This window comes from Thermobia domestica, chromosome 10 (genome assembly GCF_964235325.1).
Source record: "Thermobia domestica chromosome 10, izTheDome1.hap1.1, whole genome shotgun sequence".
NCBI lineage: Eukaryota > Metazoa > Arthropoda > Insecta > Zygentoma > Lepismatidae > Thermobia > Thermobia domestica.
In genome coordinates, this window is record NC_137463.1 from 31,282,299 (window position 1) to 31,300,237 (window position 17,939).

At 36.9% G+C, this 17,939-nt stretch overlaps 1 protein-coding gene across 3 annotated transcripts in view; it reads left to right on the forward strand.

Moving 5' to 3' along the window:
- Nxt1 (NTF2-related export protein 1) overlaps positions 1-17,614 on the forward strand; it is a 45,205-nt gene extending 27,591 nt beyond the window's left edge. For all 3 annotated transcript variants that reach the window (XM_081727932.1, XM_081727933.1, XM_081727931.1), the window contains exons 4-5: positions 4,530-4,692; positions 17,299-17,614. In XM_081727932.1, coding sequence (XP_081584058.1) covers positions 4,530-4,692; positions 17,299-17,305 — 170 coding nt within the window. In that variant the 3' untranslated portion in view covers positions 17,306-17,614. The remainder of the gene's footprint in view (positions 1-4,529; positions 4,693-17,298) is intronic.
- The last annotated feature ends 325 nt before the right edge of the window (positions 17,615-17,939 follow it).

A 17,939-nucleotide genomic window follows, 5' to 3' on the forward strand; every position in this document is an offset into this window, starting at 1 on the left:
GGCGCGCACATACCGCCGTAAATTTCGTGGTTGGAAATTCAGAGAAAAAAAGCTGAAATCGGTGAATATTTTTCCTTTCTTACAGTCATTAGTATTAAATAGATATTGAAATTAAATTGATTATAAGAGAATGTAGAGGTGGGGATATTTAAAATTAATGAAGTTTTCCAAGAAATAAGAAATCCAATTTTTCGACTTCTATATGAGAAATGTTGGTAGCAAATATAATTAAGTTTACAAGCTATTTAAAAGTTGTATATCATTGGAAGGAAAACCCGAGGCAGTATGAAACTGCGCAACATGTGCGGCACATAATGAACTCCGTAATTTCGCAATGTAAAAGGGTAGAGAACAACTAAGTATTTTGAAACACGAGCCATGTCTAGTGATGTAGCATCGAGGATTCAGCATCAAGGATATTGGGGCTCTATTAATACTCTTCATATGTAGATAATGAAAAATGAGATGTTAGCGATCATGATTTTATAGCTCGCGTAAATGAATTAGAATCTCGTTTGGACATAACTCTCTGACAGATATTTAATAGAAGAAATGCCCCCCCCCCTCCCCAATTCTGGTCTAGTGGCTAACATGAGTGCCTTTTGTTGTACAGGGTCCTCGGTTCGATTCCCGGTGGGAGAGCCCTTTGGGAACTAATGTTTCATGTGACACATTATGACTCCTTTAAAATATACAATTCTAAATTTAAATCCAATAATATGCCACAAGTGAGAATCCCAGTATACACCCTGTTTCAAAAAGAAATACGTATCGAATGCATATATTTATTAAACTTTAAGATATACGAATATGAAATTTTACACACTTATTTACGAACCTCTCAAGTTCAAATTACAGTTCAAAGTTCAAATTACAGATGTTCAATATGTCCTCCATCAGCGACACGAACAATATCACATCGATACTCAGATTCCTCCCATACTCGGGCAAGCATGTCCTGCGTCACTGATGTTATGACAGTACGGATCCGGTTCTTCAACTCTTCCAGGTACTGTGGGAGTGGTGGTACATAAACATTGTCTTTAACGAAACCCCACAGGAAGAAGTCAGAGGGTCAAATCCGGTGACCGTGAAGGCAAGCTGAGACATGCTAAGTAGCCAGCTCCTTGACGACCAATCCAAGGGTTCGGTAGAGTTTCATTCAGATATTCACGTACTTGGCGACTCCAGTGAGGGGGTGCCCCGTCTTGTTGAAAAATGAAGTTGTCTTCGTGCAGACTTGGAAACAACCAGTTTTGTCATATAGCGAGGTATTGCTGTTAACTGTGTTTCAATTAAAGAAGAATGGGTCATAAACAGATGATCGGGATATCGCACAAAACACATTGACTTTGGGCGAATCTCGTACATGTTCAATGACTGCATATGAGTTTTGTAGGCCCCAAATTCGAACATTTTGTTTGTTTACCTGACCACTAACACAGAAAGTCGCTTCATCACTGAACACGATGCGGTGTGCAAAAGTGTTATCATTGTCAATAGCATCCAGAATCTCGTTACAAAATGCCACTCTTTTGCGGTTGTCATCAGGACGCAGGACTTGTAACAGCTGTAACTTGTATGGCTTCATAACCAACCGACGTCTCAAAACACGCCAAATTGTTGTTGTCGGCACTTGTAACTCCTGACTGGCACGATGAGTTGATTTTAAAGGACTACGTTGGAAAGCAGTTTGAATTCGTGCAATATTTTCTTCAGGAACACGAGGGCGGCCAGGACTCTTTCCTTTACATACACATCCTGTATCTACAAACTGTCGATACCATCTGCGAACTTTCCACCCATTCGGAGGATCAATTTGGTACCTCAACCTGAAACGTCTTTGCACTGTAGTCACGGAATTGCACTTCGCAAACTCGAGAACACAAAATGATTTCTGCAGCGGAGTAGCCATTTTAAATATATGACGGTTACCAAGCAAAACAGAAGACAACTGACATCTAGCGGCTATTAATATAAACTAGACGATTCGTTTCTCCAATAGCCGAGCCAAGGTGCAGCGATCGATAGTTTGGACAAAATAATCTTCGTAATATGTATATTCTTTTTCAAACAGGGTGTACAATATTGATATGGTGAACTACAAAAAGAAGTGAAATGTGAACAGAAACACCAGAAGTGCAAAAGTGCAGTCAAGTTCCTTGGCCACTGCACCTGAAATGAACGTTATAGCACGGCCAACAAGAGATGGTCTCTGACGTTTCTTACCACATGCGGTGGGACATTGCAGCCCCTACTTTGATACCAGTGTTACCAACCACGATCACTCTGTCTTATATCATTAATTAGATTGCCACTACAGTTGCACCGAAAAAAACCTTGACAGCTCGCAGTGACATTGCCACTTGCGAGCTGTCAGAGACGTTCTTTTACTGGACGCACTATAGAACTTGGTGCGAGGTGTCAAGGAAAATTATGTTAAGGAGCCTTAGGAATAGTGGTGGTGGGCGTGGTCGGTTTGAGGACACCACCAACCTTAGGAATATCCACTCCGCTAATGCGCTAAGACACGTAATATACAGTATACTGCAGTAAGATTGTGGTTCGAAACCCAAACAAGGAAAACTTGAAATCCTCCACGACGAGGTGTCAAGGAAAATGATGTTGACGAGCCTTAGGGATGGTTCTTGTGAGCATTGTGGATTTGGGGGCCACCACCAGCCTTACGGTTGAAATGTCCTGGCCATGAAACTAGGAACAAACATCTTGGTGTATTCGAATATGTTCGCGCCACCTCGCGCCAAATTCCAATGTTCGTTTCAGATATAGTGTGGCCAATGAACTTTGCTCATACATCCTCGACACTTTTTAGGACTGACGAACTTGGCTGCATTTTTTGCACTTCTGGTGTTTTTGTTCAGATAAGAGCTTACTGCGAAATGACTTACACAAGTGATTTACTTAAGGTTGAATATGTATCGCACCAATAGTAAAATTTCTATAAATTTTAGGGTCTGTAATTCGAAACCAGACAAAGTTCCGGTTTTTTTTTTTTCTCCTCCTCCTCCTCCTCCTCCTCCATTGTCTATTGTCCCTGAAAACCGTATACAGGGTCTGGCGTCTTTAGCTTATGTATTTTTGTTTTCAGTCCCACAATTTTATAAGTTTTTGCCTTGCTTTCTCATCGTACTTTCATATAAGACAGGTGGAACTTCTTAATTTTCTTTGAAACTACCCTTGCGGCCCTGCTCTCCATTCGTTCTTGCATTAGTGGAATCTACTAGTTGATTGATTGATTTATTGAGTTTTAATGGGAATATCAGCATCGATCCGTGACGAGGCTATTTGTTCTCATCACGTTCAACACGATTGCTCAATAGCACAGACTGCCCTAAATAAAATTCAAAAGCGAATATATTAAAATATAGGAAAAAACTGCTGCAAAATAGATATAAAGAAAAAAGAATGAAAGAAAGAGAGAGAGAGAAATAATATATGAGAACAACAAATATATAACGATAACAAATAATAATAGTAACAAGAGAGAAAACATATAACAATAAAAATAAATAGTAACAATTATAATAATAAAGTATTTAAGAATAAAAATGGTAAAAAAAGAAAGAAAAAAAGATCAGAAATCACCGTTTAAGACGAACCCTTCCACGTGGGCCAGCTACCGTCCACTCAATATCCATCACGTCGTCTTCCACCTGTCAGATTTCAAAGAAACTGCAGTGGCTTACGAACAGGTGTGGATTTTGCTGTTTTCGGGGAAAGGATCGTATCATTGAGCTTGCGTATATGCTGGCTAAGTTTTATTCATGGAATCTCCTGGCCCAATAACGAAATATTACCATTGCCCCCACCTCGGTCCAACAATTCTTTCTCCAACTGAGGACATTTTTCTATCATTTCGATAAATTTCGGCGGCGGAAAAATTTCAAAATATTGACCTTATTTTTAAGGCAGCATATTATCTGCATGATTTAATACCACATACAAACAAAAGACACTTGAACATAAATTGAGCTACACAAATCATGTAAAACACATTTAAGTACAATACCACATACACTGAATTGAACACATCAAAAACAATCTTAATTGTCTGTTTCTCACTTTAATAAGTACGTGATTTTCGTTTTCTTTGATTATTTCTGCATGATCAACAAAATCTTAATTGAGTTAAATACATTATTAGGGCGATTACCCACTTTTTTTTTTTTTTTTTTTTTTTTTTTTTTTTTTCATTGTTTTCAGTGCAGTTTTCAAAGAGAATAGTTTTGTTCAAATCTTTCATGTTTCGAATTATCTAAGTTCAAATTAAAGTGACCGCTGTGTGTGGTATCGAAGCAACTATGTAGGTTGGGCCATTATATGATGGAGAAAATGACAAAAGAGCTTACTTTACATCTATAGAGATCTGGTGCATTTTACGAGTTGTGCAATATTATCTCCTTAGATTTGAAGCGCTTCGCAAAACCTCCTCTTTATTGGTAATTCGGATATATATTAGATACATATATATATGGTTTGTGTTACCCGGTTTTTATTTTCTTTTGCAGATGCTGCAGTAAGTAACCAGTTGACATTCCTGATTCAAGTTGGAGGTTTTGTTAAATTCCAAGAGAAATCGTCTCGACCATTTCAGCAGAATTTCATGATCACGGCTCAAGGAGATAAGTGGAAAATTGTTAGTGACTGTTTCCGACTTCAAGAAATAGTGATGTAAGTATATTCTCGACTTTCTACAAGTTTTGTTAGTGGTACTTTATTTCAGAAAATTCAAAGTTACATGGTAATAACTCATATTGTACCTAATAAGTAGTGAGACGATTTGTATCTTCCGACACCTCTCTTTAGGGCAGCGATCTTTCGATTGAATTGGCGTAGTTTTCCACTCTTCCCTATCGTAAGGCATGTTTTTAACGAACATAAAATATTCGTTACTGAACTCACTCACTCTTTCTTTCTCTCTCTCTCTCTCTTTTTTTTCTCTCTCTCTCTCTCTCTGTATATATATATATATATATATATATATATATATATATATATATGTATGGGGGTGTCTGTTTCTGTCTTGTTTGTTTGTTATTTGTGCGAATTTTTCAAATTTGAGCCCTCCATTCGATAGAGCTTTTTTTTTTTTTTTTTTTTTTTTTTTTTTTTTTTTTTTTTTTTTTTTTTTAAGTATCTGAAAGAATTGATGGAAGTTTTCGCGTCACACTTACCGTTACCGAGATATTGGCCAAAAAAGTGCCGATTTCGGAAGATCTAAGGATCCATATCTCGGGAACCGTAAGTCATAGAGAGATAATATTGGTGTTGCTCAATACCTAAGAGTATGATGAACATTATGGTACCAAATAGTAACCGGTGGCCACTGGTTATATCTGCATTTTCAGTATATATACAGTGATAAAAAGTGACAGTCCAATATAGCTAATTCAATAGATCCCCTAACGCGCACGTTCCAAATATGTAAGTGTATTGTCTATTGAATTTAATCAAATAAATATAACACAATTTCATATAAATTTCGAAAATATTATTTCTTTTTAAGTTCGTTCTGGCAATGCTCTTGGAGCATTCCCAACTGTTTTTATTTTGTTAGACTTCCAAACTATGCTATGCGTAAGTGTCGGAACTCTTATAGAACGACTATGTCCGACGTCCGGCTGTCTGTCTACAGGTATCAGAGCAAGAACAATAAGACATATCGAGAAGGTTTTGCAATCGATGCAGTGCCCCGAGAATGTGTTCAATCTCCTCTGGTAATCCTCTATTCACACCGGAAATGGTTGAAATTACCATTTCAAGTGTCAGCGTTTATCGCGATAGGACAAAAACTAGTAGATAGTGTCAAGCGATTTTTAACAATCGATATAAGGAAGTATATCAATACTATCCGCATCATTCTACGGACATTGGAAATAATAATAAAAAAAAATTTAAAAAACTTACTAAAACACCACATATACAGTGTGTTCCACGAATAACACTAAGGCCCGGGGTTTACGGGGAGTAACTACAAAATTTTAAATAGCAACGCCCATCGTGTGGTATCTAGTTTGAAAGGTAATCACGTGTAGAGACTAATTTTGGAAACTACATGTTCGTAGAGTGTCCCTATCCAACATGGCAGACATCCGTGAAGTACGTTCCATGCATAACACTAAGGCCTATCTCCTGAAGAAACCAAGGTAGATAGAAACATGAAATCTTTTGTATCCTTCAAGGGACATAAAAGACAACATTATACGATGAGGAGAATCCCCCAGTGTGAGTTACGGGAGATAGCTATAAAGTTTTAAATAGCAACCCTCATCGTGTCGTACCTCGTTTGAAAGCTAATGATGTGAAGAGACCAGTTCTGGAAACTGTTTGTCGTTATCGTGTCTCTATTCATCATGGCGGCCATCCGTATGTACGGTCGAAGTACTCGTAGTTACCCCTCGTAACCCCCTTAGACACCCTAATGGGGGATTTTCCTTATCAGCATAATGTTGTCTTTTGTGTCCCTTCAAGGTTTCATGCTTCTTCAGGGGGTGGGCCTTAGTGTTATGCGTGGTACGTACTTCGACTGTACTTACGGATGGCCGTCATGTTGGCTAGAGACACGCTAGCGACATGTAGTTTTCAAAACTGGTCTCTACACGTGATTACCTTTCAAACGAGGTACCACACGGTGGGGGTTGCTATTGAAAATTTTGTAGTCACTCCCCGTAAACCCCTTGAGCGCACCTCACAGGAGGTTCTTCATATCAACATAATGTTGTCTTTTATGTCCCTTGAAGATTAGAAAAGATTTTATGTTTCTATCTGCCTTGGTTTCTTCAGGAGACGGGCCTTAGTGTTATTTGTGGAACGCACTGTATATATTAATAATAATTGTGTAAAAGTTCGGCAATGTGACATGGCCTTCATCAAACACACTATTAACCCTTTCTGACCGTGTGATTCCATTTGGAATCACAAGCTTCCTTGGCTTTCATAGCGCATATATCGTGCCGAATGATTCCAAGTTTTCTCATACGTTGTAGTTATAGCGCCCTGGAAATATATAATTTAAAAAAAAAAAGAATTTTTTTACTTCCTTAAATTTATAATGTATTGAAATAAAAAATATATATATATATATCTTCATTTCCAAAACATAATTCAGGTCAGAAAGGGTTAAAGATCAGTCCAAGAATAAACACTGGGGGGGGGGGGGTCGAAATTCTATATTTGTATTCCACATATTGCCTGGACTTGATTATGCTACCCTGAATAAGAGAATGCAAAAGAAAAGTTGTGCGACCTCCCCTACCCCTCGCACAGCATATCCCCCTAGGAGTCAAGGATACCGAATGTCTTACAAAAGTGATCATTCCTCGTTTGCCGTCTTTCGTAAATGCAAGCAGATAATGAAATGTAACTAATTATCACAATCATAGATAATGTTGTTCTACACCGGAAAAGATGACAGAACCATTGTCAGAGTTGCCATCCGTAGAAATTACTGTGTTACCAAATTGACAATTCTCCAAAAATGTAGCTTAATTGACATATGGATTTAAACCCGGCTGTATTGTGTTAAATTTTATTGCTTATAATGCAATTATATAAAATAGAATTCTTTCATATTTAAACATAATTAAGCAGTCTTAATTGTAAGAAAATATAGAATACAGCTTATGCATTAACACCACTGGCCTTTCCAGTCAAATGTAGGATGTGTTTTTCTTGACTCTTGCATATTTAAGATGTATTTGTGTCTATTAACATAACCTATTCTCAATTGAGCAGCTTGGGTCACCAAACTCACAGCACGTTCCACGCTTTGACTATGGCACGGTATAGGTTCAATTGGAAGTGGTCTATCAAGAGCTTGAAGAAGATCCTCACTGGTTACATTTTCCGGAATTGGAGGAGGTGTAATCGGTTCACATTCCCAATTAATCATATTTGAGTAATCGTCTGCTTCTAAATTAAGAGTTTTAGGCAACTGGTAGTCCCTTAGTTCGCCAGAGGTTACTTGTCTTGCTTCAGTGATTTGCTGAATTGCCTTTTCTCTGCAATACTTCTTTAGGTCAGTCAACATTGAAAGAAGAATATTTTCCGAATGAGCAAAATAACTATTATTTTTCAGTACCTTTTTCAAAACTTCCTTGTGTTGTTAGTTTATATCATCAGCATCTCTTAATAATATGGTTCATTTAGAGAAACATATAGTCGAAGTATTCTATTGACCTTTGTAAGCCATCTTGCATGATGCATTTTTCTTGGCGATCTCTTAGCTAACTGGTCTGAAACATTGCCGCGATGAATACTGTAACACATTTCATAAATGTATTTTTGATCTGAGCTCAAAGTGACAACAACCTCTGCTGGAATTTGTTGAACACTGCATTCTATTATGTCTAATTTGACTATTTTCAACTGAGTCAAATCCTTGCTAATTTGTTGCCCGATTTTCACTTTAAAAGTGTGAGGCCCTGAGCTTTTACCATCTATTACTTCAAAAACATGCTTAAAGGGAAGCCCATTTGTGCGTAAAAGGCAAATGATCCATTGAAGTGGTTTGTTGAGATGTCGTTCAATCAACTTGATAACTCCACCTGCACGTCGCCCTGTATTTACCGGAGTACCATCACATAATATCGCTTTAATTGTTTCTTTGCTCTCAGTATCTCCTAGGAAAGTGATGATTTCTTCAGAAATGCAGTGAGCAGTCCCGTTGTCTGGAGTTACGTGGTCCATGTAAACATCTCCAGGTTCCTTTACTATAACGTAATGCTCCTCATGCTCCATCCCATTTGCAGTTTTCGTTTCATTCTTTCTCCCGTCAAATCCAATACATTCAAGTTGAGCATTTTTCTATTTGATTTGTAAAGTATGCTGTTCTCCAATTCGTTTTCTTTCCCTTTCCACTTTCTTCTTATCTAACATATTAGACTGATCTAGGATTCCCATGTCTTTCAAAGCAGCATTTACAATAGCAGCCGCCGTCCTGGAACTGACTCGAAATTTGTCTGCTGTAATTGCCAAATTTTCGTAAGTGAATCGGTTCTGCTGATTTTCCATGAGTTCATTATTAGGAACATAGTCACTGTCATTGCACATTTCAGGTTCAACACTATCACTAACAATATCACCACATATCGTATCACAATCAGTACTTGAGGCTGCAATTAAACATCTCTGTCTTCTTTCAAGTGCATCTTTCCTATCTGCTGTTCTCCTTCGTGCGGCAGTTGCGCGTTTATCAACAGAGCTTAGCTGATTTATTCTTCCAAAATAATACCACACCTCTACTCTACTTAATGCTTCAATTTCCTTTCTGTATTATTTATTACACGTTGTATAATATATCACTCCTTGTGATGTACGCACGTTGTGAGTCTTTAAGTCAATATCCCCGAAATTCCAAAATGTTTGAAAATCTATTAAAATTTTATGCGATATTTTTATATCTTCTATATACATTACACTCGTACAAAAAAAAAAAAAAAAAAAAAAAAAAAAAAAAAAAAAACTGAACCTTCAATAAATTTCTTGGTACATGCCTGAATTCTTACACCTGTGTAAATTACCTATTTAATACCTGTTATTTAAGAAAATGACTAAAAAGTTCTTGTTACTAATTTACTCAGTGCTGCTATACAATATAGTGAATTGCTGGGGGAGGGGTGCGAGGGGTAGGGAGGGTCGCAAAACCCTGAAACTTTATACATATCATGAGGAAGACATGTTAAACTCTGTGCATAGTGTGGATACTCAAAAACTAAAATTCATATATTTTTTGACCCTCCCCCCCTAATAAACACCTTAAACACACACACACACAAAATGAACACAGGACACACTCACTCTTCCCAGAGCCGATTAAATTTTCCCTTCACTTTTCACATCAATCTGTATGAAACGTAAACTTTTAATTAGGTTTTTGTCATATACGTATTGTGACAATTATACAGGATGGCGCATATTATATCTACCAACTTTAACTGATAACAAAAACATAGTGAATACATGTAGTAATTTAATACAGTTACGAAATACAAGTACATAAATTGGCAATTGCTGCAGTATGTAACACATACAGACCGACCTCACTACACTTTGAAAATAACGTTCTCCAAATGTCCCTCGTTTGTCTGGATGCACTGCTGAGGGCGACGCGGGAAGACTTCCATAACACGCCTTAACATATCCTGCGAAATGGCGTTTATTTTATGACGAATAGCAGTCTTAAGTTCGTCAATTATTTGCAATCGATTGTAAAGACCCTTTCTTTGACATAACTCCAGAAGAAGTAATCCTGAGGTGTTCAAAAACCGGATGGTCATATCACATCGCCAAAGCATATCATACAGTTTGGAAACATTTGTCGAAGTACATCCATACTAAGGCGTGCTGTGTGTGCCGTTGCACCATCTTGCTGAAAACAAATAGTATTTAAAACGCTTTTGCCTGCAATTCCGAAATAAGGAAATTCATAACATTTTGGAGTAGCGGTCGGTATTCACAGTTGCTACACGTCCGGCGTCATCCTCAGAAAAATAGGGATCAATAATCCCACACATGCAACTGCGTACAATACCACAATTTCTGGACTCAACGGGGGGGTTTTCATGTAAACGTCGTGGTTTTCCTGATGCCAAGTTTTGCTTATTAATATATCCAGTCATGAAAAAGTTTGCTTCATCGAACATCAGCAGTTGTTGGAGAAACTGTAGTTCTGGATGAATCATTGCAAGAATGTTAGTGAAATTGGAGAGTCTGATTTCCCTGTCAGTGTCTCAACTCTTGAACAACCTGGAGTTTATACGGATGGAACTTCAAATCATCCAGTAAGCGGCCCAATGAACGTCGCGACAGTTGTAATGTATGTGCATGTCGCGCTGAACGTCTGTGACTGTGTTCCAGTAATGCACCCACTCGTTCCAGATTCTCACACGTTTGAACACTTCTTCCCCGACCCCATAACTGGCAATTCAAAACAACTACTAGTGGCCCTTCACTGTCTCACCCATCTGAGAATACTGTACCTCTCTGGTACGGCCACATGGCGAACATTACTTTTCCGCCGCAATTCGCGTCTGCATAGACCACCGCTCCATGGCATACTAATACCTGATTCCCTCCTATTCAGACACCGTGTGCGTGTTTTTTTCTCGGAGTTCTCCCGTTTCCTCCCACTTTTTTCATTCCACCATTTCATTCATTACTCATCATCACCGTTTCCTTTAGCCTAACCGGCATAACCGTGGGACGTCATTTTCCCCATTTCGTCATTTTTCATTTCCCCCTCTATTCAGTGATGTACGCATGCGCATTTGGTCAGGATTGCCAATTGCAATTGGCAGAAACAATACGCGCCACTCTGTATATTTGGTGCTTTGGTTAGTTTTGTTTTATTAGTACTGTGGAATATTTTTAAAGCTATCATGAATAAAATACGAGTTGAAATTAAAAGTGATTGAAATTTACTAGTACTTCGGGTTTTAATACTGATATTCATAGAGCAAAAAAGTCAACTCTATCGAGAAGCAGTTTTTTATTTTATTTATTTATTATTTATTTTTTTCAATCGCTTAACCGTTTCAAGAATATGTTTCATGTCCTCTGTTAACCCTAGAAATCAACCAGTTCCAGTTTTCACTTTGATCGCCAAAGAACAGAAAAGGTAGTAATTAGTGACAGACAGCTTTTTTGTAATCGACTCAGCGTATCCAATTTGGATTTAAACGGCATCGGAAGTGTCATTGTTCATCTCAGCAACTTCAAAAACTATGGATTCGACACTAACATCGATCATTTACGATCACTTTTAAATATCTCCCCAAAGTTGCATCGTAGGTCCTAACTTCATCCATGTTGAAAATTTGATAGAGATCGGTCGCTTGATTCAAAAGTTATTAAGTCATAAATATAGTCACTTTTAATTTTATATTCCATTATTTAACCGGAAGTGATAGCCATCAATTAGCTCTTCTGGTTTCAAATTCTCAATAGAGCTAAATCAATAAGAGATAGTGATAACTTTTTGATATAAATTCATCGTCCGAGGAACGTTTTCTGATCTTAATTCTCTATTGCCACCTGTGGTTATAGGTGTACTACTTCAGGTTTAAAGATTGATTTCTGTTAGTTCTGAAGCGAAACTCGTTTTTTTGCACATCTGAGAACTTTTGTTTTGCTGTTGGTGATCTTAATATTATGAATTTGCTGCTAGGCACGGGTTGCATTCGCTTAGATCTGTCTCTAATTTTTTTCTCACTGTTTTCATGCGGCGTAAATAATTTTTATGTTCAGCATTTCTTATGCAGTAACGAAATTGTTAAAAACTAACGCAATAAACATAAGATGAGAACAGCGAACGCCCAACGATACATCTAATTTGGACTACTATGTGTTCATACTGATTTACTCTGAACTGTCTAAGTGGAAAGAAGCAATGGTTACTCGCGTTATTGTGTTTCCTGTAAATGAGCTCAAATGTTCACATAGAAACACAATGTTTTGAGTAGTTATATCATATTATGTCTATCAAGTTGTCACATTATCTTTATTTTCAAATCTCCTCTTTTTGCATCGGGTCTTGGGAAAATCTCTCCTATATAATCTAGAATCGCAGTTTCTGATACCAGTGTCAAATTTCGCTTAAACACAAACAGTGTTGAAAACATTCGCATTAAATATTTGTCTTTTTGACTTTAAATATGCTGGGAGTCAGGTGTATAGAGACTTCTCGAACACCCTGTATTTCTGTACAAGTAGTGTATGCGCCAGGAGTGTGTGTCTTACTGTTAGGAGAAATCAAATAACAGAATACAATGTTACTTTTTCATATTGACTACATAAATAAATAAATGATAACGAACGACATACTTTTTAATGCTATAAAAATCGTTTTTCTTAAAAACTACGCATGAGAAAGTATCTTCAAACATGCCACTTTGTTCAGCCTGATGTACACTTGTCTTAACTATCAAAAGTGTTATCAGGGTATCTACTAAAATTCCAAAATGAAATTTCGTGACTTCTTCGTGACCTTTTCTTTACCAAATCATAAAATTTCCTAATATTTTCAAGAGCGAATTTGGGTGCGAATTAGGCCGAATTTTTATCCATGCGATTAGAACATACTTTGCTTGCGATTTGGTAGCGTCTAAAGCCGACCAGAGACATTTTTGGTGGTGAACTTTGACGTTTTATAGAACAAAATTTTTCAATCTGTAGTTTTGAAGAGTTTAAAAAAAAATCGTGACCCAAAATTTAAATTTCATGACTTTTTCGTGACTTTCATGACCATTTTCTGATTTCGTGACCGATAGACACCCTGGTTATACAAGGACTGAATAGAAAGTAATGGCAACGTAGTTATAATTTGTACCTGGTGTTATGCACAGAAGAACATGTCATATTCCTTCAATGTAATCGCCTTCCATCTGTCACCTTCTGCCACATGTATGGAGAGCGTCGTACACCGTCAATTCGCCAATCGTGGTCGCCATATGGCAAGGATGATGAACTCTCTTGTGTTGTAGTGCTCCCCGCGAAGTTTCCGTCATTTTGGCGAAAAGAATGTCACGAAGTCTCTGAAAAATATCGTTGTGCACTGTTCCTACGTGCCACTTCAATCTTGATTCACACACTTTTTACTTTTTCTCAGACATATTGTTATGGCGCTTCCAGTTTGCCCTTTTACCTGATGGCAGTGTTGCTTTTGACTGAATAATACACAGTCGTTACAACTCGCCACACTTCATCACCGCACATTCCATTATCATGTACAGAACTCGTGTAGAGTTGAGACACAGCCCTCTGACGTGTCACTAGTGTTGCCACTGTTTTTTATCCAACCTATTTAGGGAAAAAATTGAAGTTTTTAAAAGTCATTCATATTTTTAGGTTATATCTCGTTATGTAGATAGTCATATTGTGTACTGTCATCTCTCCTAGTATAATAATAAAAAGATTGATGATGTTACTTCAGTATTATTTCATCTTAATAGCGCAAAGTGTCAATTTTTAGGTTGACAAAAGAACTTGTTTTTCTCGAAAGCCATACAATGAGGAATTAGTGTTAAGCTTCATGAGGTCTATTGCGTGACATATCTCCTCTTTGGACTTCTTTGGTAAACGCTTATAATATTGTAGAAGTTACATGTAGCAGATAACTTTGCCCCGTGTGACACGGAAGTTTTCCTATTCATAAAGTAAGTAATAAAATCGAAAGTCCCATATTTCGTAGTCTGTCACAGTTTCAAAGTGTCTGTCAGACACGGAAGTCAAGAAAAAAATATGGCATAGCTTGGCTATAAACGAAAATAGAGATAAATATGGTAAATATGCAAATACAAAATAGTAAATAAATAATTAAAAGTCGTAAGGAAATTGAAGAAGGTACAAGTTTAAATTAAATTTTCTATATATTATTTTTATTTTTTCGTGTACTTGTAATATTTTATTTCTAAATTAACCAGTTAAACTAGGTGTTTTACATTTCAAATTATTGATTTGTTAAGACCTGGAAAGTGTAAAATTGTACATTCAAAAGTCAAGTGATTTTGTTTTCCAAATTTAATGTATACTTTGTATATGAAAAATGGACATAAACACTATGATTAAATAACTTGAATACGCAACAGTATATAGTAAAATTGTTAGATTTGTTTTCTCTAATTTGGTCACCAGCAGAATTTTCAGTTATTTTACATACGGTTTCGTAAATAAAAAAAAAAAAACTGACTACTCACAGAGCAGTCATTAGAAAAATAGCTTGGAATATTCTACGCAAAGTGCTTAGGTGTTGACTTTGTTTCTTCTAAATCAACGAAAAGTAGTATTTCGTATAAGATAAAATATATTTAATATAGTTGAATATACCCATGCTTCGCACGGGGGCTGTATTTGGAAGTTATTGCTGATGGAAGTGTTACCATTCATTTCAGCGACCGCGAAAACTATGGATTTGACACTAAATCGGTCATTTTGGTTTACTTTTATATGTCTCGGTATCTCACTGCCCCCCCTTCCCCGGGTGACCCCCGGCTCGGAGCCGAATAGCGTGAATGTGGAAGTTAATGCGATCGGAGTTTCGCCATTGATTTCAGTGACCGCGAAAACTATGAATTCAACACTAATATCGCTCAGTTTCTACTACTTTTACATGTCCCGGTAAACGTCCCCCTGAGACCCCCGTGGTTCGAATTTTGACAAAAACGTTTAACTCTGGTCTGGAGCCTGGACCAAGGTATTCGTGACTAAAATTTGGTAACTCGGTCAATTTGTCTGGTCCCCAAGCCGGTTCCGGTAAACCCCCCCCCCCTGAGACCCTCTGGTTCGAAATAAAAAAAAAAGCTCTTCGTCTTGATCTGGGGCCTGGGCCAAGGTACCCCTGACCAAAATTTGGTAACTCTCGGTCAACTCGTCTGGTCCCCAGGCCGCACACAGACAGACAGACAAACACACAAACTCTTTAATTTATGTATATTAGATTAGATAACAGAACGGTCATGATAGCTCAGTGATAGAGCGTCTACCTTTGATGCGTAGGGTCCCTGGTTCAATCCTAAATCACATGAAGTGGATTTTGTGTTAGACAAACACACGTATGCTTGGGTTTTCTCGGAGTTCTTCCTTTTCTCTCGCTTTCTTCATTCCACTATTTCATTCATCCGCATCTCCACTGTTCCGTTTAGCCTACACTACATAAGCTTGAAACATAACATTGAAAGATTTCATTTCTTTAACATATGACAGAAAGTAACATATAATATGTCGCTATATTTAATAAGGTGAAAAGTTTCTGATAGCTGCTTCTGCTCACTTCTTCTATCTTCAATGAAAGAGCTAAGTAAATATCCAAGACCTGACATTCTTATTGTCTTTATGTACACTCCACTGTAACACGAGTTCTATTAAAAACAAGTTTACTATCTGAACACAACATATTCTTACTACTGACATACATATACAACTTGAAAAACTCAAACCAAAACAGTATATCAATATTAACAGACTATAACCAAACCACAGTCTATTATCAATTTAGTCCTGAGTATGCATTGGAGCTTAAATAATAATAATAATAATAATAATAATAATAATAATAATAATAATAATAATAATATAAGCAATAAAACCTAGATGGAATCTTTGCCAATGGAACATGAAACTATTGATGATATCATCATAGTTCTTTTCAAGGTTCTCGACGACCGAATTTAACTAGGATGTTAGATTCTGATAAAAATAAGATTTAACCTTTAAACTACGGAGGGTTTAACGTTTAAACTACGGAGCTCTGTAACGGCTTACAAAGAAGTCCATTGCTTCACTCCTATTTATCGAAGAGACATGAAACTGCCGGTGTTACAAAAGTTACTGTAGTACCATTTCGAAATCGAAATATCCGTAGTTAAGACAAGAATCAGGGTATTTTGAAAACAAAATATCCCGTAGTTTAAAGATTAAACATGTTCATTTAGGTTGGTGATGTTGCTTTGCTGATGATTGTGATTTTTTAATAATATGCTCGGATAAGCTGGAAACTGCAGAATCTTGACCCGTGCCGTCTTTTATATATATCCTGTTCATAACTTCCATATCTTGAATCTGTTCTTTCTCAAAAAAAATAATTTCTGGCGGGAGCTCATATTGTTCAGATCCCATGTTAAGCTATAGGTTCACGTCTCATACAGCCTTGCTACTGAAGAAAGAAAAGAAAACTTTCGTCGTCTACTCCCGGAAAATTTAGTATGTGGGAAAATAAGCAACAGTGTACTGTAAAATTGTTAAATTAGCTTTCTCTAACTTGGTCACCGGCAGAATTTTCAGTGAGCGACGTGAAGTTGTACTTCTGTGACTGTAAGTAGGAAATGCTAATTCGTTGGATTGTAACAAAAGCCTTAATTATATTAGGAAGAATATGGAATTTTACAAAAATGTATGTGGGTGGCATTGTTTCCCCAAACAAGATTGTGATTGTAATAGCATGCGTTTATACCTCTTAAGGGTTCATTTTTTATGCATTTTGTCCCAGATTAAAACCCTGCTGGTAATAGAACACTTTGATAAAAACCTCAATACTGGTTCGTATCCTTTTCTGATAGTAGATCTTTCCTTTTGTAACAACGTTATTTACGTAGAACGACTACTTTGTATAATAATTTTCTTGGCCGTAGTTCTTTCCGAGATCTAACCTATACGTACTTTCAATTTTCCAAAACAATCAATATTTTATTAAGTTAATGGAGGATGTTTTACCAAGGTACATTCCACAATAATTGTTGGTTTTATTTTTTACATTATGACTTCCATTGTACTTTTTCTTTTCAGATCTTAACGGAAAACTGGATCTTCATTTTGGACGGACCTTTCGTTGGACTTCAGCGTTGTCGTTGGCATTGAAGCTGTTTACTGTTGCATGTGGATTTTGTATTCGAAAGTGTTGTCTGAAAACGTGCAGTATGTGTGGAAGACTAAATCACAGTATTTTACACAATAGAGATGTTACATTCTATTCATGTGTAGAATGATTTTCAAGAACGTTCAAAGAATTTTGTGTTCGACTTTTTAAAACACATTTAAAACTCAATGACCTAAGTTTATCTTTTGTATATATTTCGTTACAAATAAATGTAGATTGAAAGTGTTTGTGTGATATTTCATTTCATTTAAAAAGCATTATTTATTTGTTTATTTCAACTATATTGTGATTCTTGTGGTGGACAAACACCGTGTGCGGGGGTTTCTCGGGGTTCTTCCGTTTCCTCCCACTTTCTTCGTTCCACCATTTTATTTATTTCTCATCATCACCGTCTCCTTTATTGCCTAGCTGGCATAACCGTGGGACGTAAAACTTTATTTTTATATTGTGATTCGATAAATTACTCCAATAATGCAAGTATCTCCATACGTTAACAAACACTTAAAAATTTGCTAATGGATTCTTTGGTAGTCAGTCTAGCTCGATCAAG